At 53.2% G+C, this 5,281-nt stretch overlaps 1 protein-coding gene across 1 annotated transcript in view; it reads left to right on the forward strand.

Annotated features, from left to right (window-relative positions):
• LOC107125857 (ras-related protein ORAB-1-like) overlaps positions 1-5,281 on the forward strand; it is a 12,849-nt gene that overhangs the window by 1,057 nt on the left and 6,511 nt on the right. The window contains exons 2-3 of the mRNA XM_015429319.1: positions 2,326-2,398; positions 4,215-4,310. Coding sequence (XP_015284805.1) covers positions 2,326-2,398; positions 4,215-4,310 — 169 coding nt within the window. The remainder of the gene's footprint in view (positions 1-2,325; positions 2,399-4,214; positions 4,311-5,281) is intronic.

Here is a 5,281-nt window from a genome sequence, read left to right on the forward strand (position 1 = left end):
CCCCCCCCCAACAGCTAGCCATCCAAAACAGTCCAATGGAGCCTGAGCAGTGGGTGTTGCCTTCTGACACACTTCCAGTGATGTCAGGGGGTGTGGCATATGTAAATAAGTTATGCTAATGAGCTCATGCAGCTCTTTTTCTACTAAATGACCCCTGCCCCTTACTGATAGTCTTGGGTGATTTCAGTGCCCATGCCGACGATACAGCTTTCACACAGGCAATGGACCTGGTGTTGCTAGGACTCTCCCAATATGTTGCGGCCCCCGCTCAGCAAGCAGGACACATGCTCAACCTGATCTTTGTAGTGGGGGTTACGGTGGACCGAATTACTGCTACGGCCGTTCCATGGCCGGACCACTTTGCCCTAAAGGCCCGTGTGAATGTTCCACCCTGACCCTGTTTGGGCGGCGAGCAAATTTTAGCTCACCCGCGGAGCCAAATGGACCCTAAGCGGCTTCAGATGGCTCTCTGGGATCCAATGCCCCCTGGCTGCTCGTTAGATGAACTTGTAGAGGACTGGCACAGCTGACTCTCAGCAGCCATCAAAGAAACCGCTCCCCGATGTCCTCTGCGCCCCCCGGTCTAGGCTCACCCGCAGTGCCTGCAAGACGGAGCTCTTCCACCATCCTTCGACTAGGGAGTTCCGCAGGGCCTGCAAGACAGAACTCTTCCACCAGGCCTTCGACTAGGGAGCCACACCTCTGCGCCCCCCGGTCTAGGCTCACCCCATGGTATACACAGGAGTTGCGGCTGCTGAAGCGAGGGCTCAGACGGTTAGAGAGACAGTGGCGGTGTGCTCGCGACGAAGCTACAAGAGCATCCTAAGGGACGTTTATGAGATCCTATGAGATGGCAGTCAGAGCCGCTAAAAGAGATTATGACACGGCCACGATTACGACTGTGAGCTCCCGCCCAGCCCAATTATTTAGAACTATCCGGTCTCTTACTACCTCTTACCTCCAGCACTGGAGGTTGGGAACTTGGGAGTGCTCCTGGATCTGGCCCATAGCTAACATGGGGCCCACGGGGCCTGGCCCCCTAGTGTTTCTTCTGGGCCCCCCCCTTGGGCTGCCCCCAAAGTGCTCTAACTTACCCCCTGCACTGTACTTTCATTTAATTCGCTGGCAGGCCCCCCGAGGCCCCCTCCCAAAAATTCCCTAGCTATGGGGCTGTCCTGGATGATGGAGGCCCAGGTAGTAGCCGCTGCCAAGTCAGCCTTTTATCGTCTCCGGCTGATCAGGCAGTTGGTTCCCTTCCTCGAAGGCAATGACCTGGCAACAGTGATCCCTGCCATGGTCACCTCGAGGCTGGACTACGGTAAGGCTCTCTACATGGGACTGCCCTTGCCCCAAATCCAGAAGCAGCAGCTGGTGCGGATGGAGCACATCCGGCCTATGCTAAACGTTTTGCACTGGCTGCCTGTAGCATACCAAATTCGGTTCAAGGTGCTGGTTCTTACCTTTAAAGCCCTATATGGTCAGGGGCTTACATACCTAAGGGACCACCTTTCCCCATATGTTTCCCAGAGAGCACTTCGACCTGGGTCCCAAAATCGTTTGGCCCTTCCGGACCCCAAAGAAGCCAGACTGGCTGTGACGAGGGCCAGGGACCTCTCAGTGGCGGCCCCTTACTCGTGGAATGAGCTCCCGGACGACATCGGGGCCCTGCGGGACCTTTGACAGCTCCGCAGGGCCTGCAAGACGGAGCTCTTCCACCAGGCCTTCGACTAGGGAGTTCCGCAGGGCCTGCAAGACAGAACTCTTCCACCAGGCCTTCGACTAGGGAGCCACACCCAATAAAGTGAGGCCCTGGCCCAAAATATTAACAACATTACTAGCATCCGGTACAACCCAGACTACGATGTTAACTGACTGTACGCCTGCAGATGCTGCTAGCGCCCGCCATCACGCACGCACTGTACTAGCTCTTTATAAGATATTTTACTATGTTTTATAACCGTATCCTTGTGATTTTAACTAATTTCTCTGTTTTAACTGTTTTATGTGTTCTATGTAAGCCGCCCTGAGCCTGCCCAGGCAAGGAGGACGGGATATAAATTAATTAATTAATTAAATGAATAATAAAAAGTTCTCCTTGTCAACTCCCTCCATCGTTACCTCCACTGGCAGTGAATTCCACAGTTCAATAACTCCTTTTCTCTGTCCTGTACCCATTTCCCAACTATTTCACTGGGTGCTCCCAAGTTCCAGTGTGATTTTATAAACCTCTATTTCATCTCCTCTTCAAGAATATAGTCTTTGGCCTCCTTCGTAAAAAAACCTCACCAAATACTTCCCCCCCCCTCTTTCCTTCTCCAACAATAGCGATTACTTGTTTAAACTCCTGTTGATCGGTGATTCTGGCGTCGGGAAGTCATGCCTCCTGCTGCGCTTTGCGGTAAGCCCTCCCTGCAGAGTTCAGATTGCTTTTGCTAGAATCTCAGTAGAGAAGAAGGCAGAGATTAAGGGTTGGATTCGCTAAGGGTTGGATCCTCCTCCAGCTAAGGGTTGGATTCGCTTATCCTCCAATAGCGTTAGGAAAAAGCCACAGTAGTTTGGTATAGTGGTGAAGTGCGCGGACTCTAATCTGGGAGAACCGGGTTTGATTCCCCACTCCACCACTTGCACCTGGCTGGATGACCTTGGGCAACCCATAGTTCTGATAAGAGCTGTTCTTGAAAAATGAGCCGTTTCTGTCAGAGCTCTCTCAGCCCCACCTGCCTCACAGGGTGTCTGTTGTGGGGAGGGGAAGGGAAAGGAGATTGTAAGCCGCTCTGAGACACCTTTGGGTAGTGAAGGGCGGGGTATAAATCCAATCTCCTCTTCATCTTCTTCTATTTATTTGCTCCATAAAGACAGGCGGACCTGGCGTGATATGGCCCACGGGGTCGCAAAGAGTCAGACTTGACTGTGCAACTGAACAACAACAACAAAAAGCCACAAAAACTGAGATTCTACTTAGTGCTCTTCTTTGATTTCATCTGGCACTTCCAGACTCTGACTTGCTAGACTAACAGGGCCACAGTGTTCCCTCTAAGCTGAGTTGGTGTGAGCTAGTTCAGTTTTTTAGCCTCCGGCTCACACCTTTTTGTCTCAGCGCAGGAAGGAGGGCTCCAGAGCAGACTTAATTTATGCAGCAGCCATATCACTCGCTCACAACTTTATGGCCAGTCGCTCACAAAGTAGAATTTCTGTTCACCAAGACTCCACAGTTTAGAGGGAATAGGGCTTACACCCAGGTACATGTACATGGGATTGCAGCCTACGGAGTTCAGTGGCTTAAACAGTGCAGCTCTGCGCAGGCAAGCAGATAGGAAAGACAACTCGTCAGTTAAGATGCTGAGTCAGATTTGAGTCCAGTAGCATCTTAGAGACCCCAAGATTTTGGGGGTATTGTTTTGCATTTGTGTGGGTGTGCGTGGAAGTCATGGCGACCTCTGGTGACTCCTACTGGGGCCTCTGCCTCCCAACCCTGGTACTCTTTGGAGGTTTCCCCTCCAAATACATGCCAGGGTCGGCCCTGCTCAGCTTCCAAGGTCTGATGAGGCGGGCTAGGCTGAAAGACTGGCCCAAAGTCACCCACCCAGCAGACTTCACAGCACAAGCAGAGATTTGAATCCGAGCCTCCCAGACGTCAGCCTGACATTCCCGGCACGCTGGTTCCTCTGCAGGAAACTCACTTCCTCTGCAGGAAAAGACTCCCAAACTCTGTGGCTGATTTCGCACTAGAGCTGCCTCGCGGTTGCGCCGCCGTTTGCCCCGACACTATTGGTCAATTTCACACCCGAAGCTGCGGGGCTGCATTTTGACTCGCGGCTTCGCCCGATTTCCCCCGCAGGTTCGTGATCCTGTTTTTTGAGGATCACGAAACAGCGGAAGAAATCGGGCGAAGCTGTGGGTCAAATGCAGCCCCGCAGCTTCGGGTGTGAAATTGACCAATAGTGTCGGGGCAAACGGCGGCGCAACTGCGGAGGAAATCAGGCGAAGCCGCAGGTCAAATGCAGCCCCGCAGCTTCGGCTGTGAAATTGAGCAATAGTGTCGGGGCAAACGGCGGCGCAACCGCGAGGCAGCTCTAGTGCGAAATCAGCCTGTGAGTTTACAGCTCCTTTCTCTTTTGGCTACACTCCTGCAGAGTGCAGGGGGTTAGACTAGATGACCTGTAAGGTCCCTTCCAACTCTAACATTCCATGATTCTATGATTCTCCTTCCTTAGGATGACACCTACACAGACAGTTACATCAGCACCATCGGGGTGGACTTCAAAATCCGGACCATCGAGTTGGAAGGGAAAACCATCAAGCTCCAAATCGTAAGTACGACCCCCAGCCAGGCTGGGGGGGGGGGGAGAGGCCACGATTCTCTCTTCCTGTTCTGGAAGAGAGAACGGAATGAAAAGAAGGACAAAGTTAAGTCCTATGGCTCTAACGGCTGCAAGGATGATGGCATTTCCGCAAGTACCGTTCGTCTGACTCCTGGCTGACAAGCTGGGCATGCCGAGAGTTTTTTCCCCCACAGCGACGAAAGATACAGACGTCTTGCCCACCTTTGCTGCTGGGCCACCACAGTGAGAGCAAATGGACGAAAAGCGAGCAGTCCCCTCCCGTCACCTCGATCCTCCATGCTGCTCGCTCAAACACTGGACTGACGCCAGTACTTTTCTTTTTGGCCGTCAAGTGGAAGCTGACTTATGGCGATCCCCAAGAGACGGTCAGAGGAGGTGTGCCACTGCCTGCCTCTGCGTAGCAACCCTGGATCACCTTGGCGGTTAGCTTCTGATATCTGACTTTGGGTTAGTCTGAGCCACTCAGGTCAGGGCTGAGACGAACAGGGGTGGTTTTGCCACTATCTGTCTCTGTGTGGCGACCCTGAAATTCCTCGGTGGTCTCCCATGCTGACCTCGCTTAGCTTCCGAGGAACAGGGGTGGTTTTGCCATTATCTGTCTCTGCGTGGCGACCCGGAAATTCCTCGGTGGTCTCCCATGCTGACCTCGCTTAGCTTCCGAGACTGGGCCGAGAGGAACAGGGGTGGTTTTGCCATTATCTGTCTCTGTATGGCGACCCTGAAATTCCTTGGTGATCTCCCATGCTGACCTCGCTTAGCTTCCAAGACTGGGCCGAGACGAACAGGGGTGGTTTTGCCATTACCTGTCTCTGCACAGCGACCCTGAAATTCCTCGGTGGTCTCCCATGCCGACCTCGCTTAGCTTCCGAGACTGGGCCGAGACGAACAGGGGTGGTTTTGCCATTACCTGTCTCTGCATAGCGACCCTGAAATTCCTC

This window comes from Gekko japonicus, unplaced genomic scaffold (genome assembly GCF_001447785.1).
Source record: "Gekko japonicus isolate JY-2015 unplaced genomic scaffold, Gekko_japonicus_V1.1 scaffold5229, whole genome shotgun sequence".
NCBI classification, from domain to species: domain Eukaryota; kingdom Metazoa; phylum Chordata; class Lepidosauria; order Squamata; family Gekkonidae; genus Gekko; species Gekko japonicus.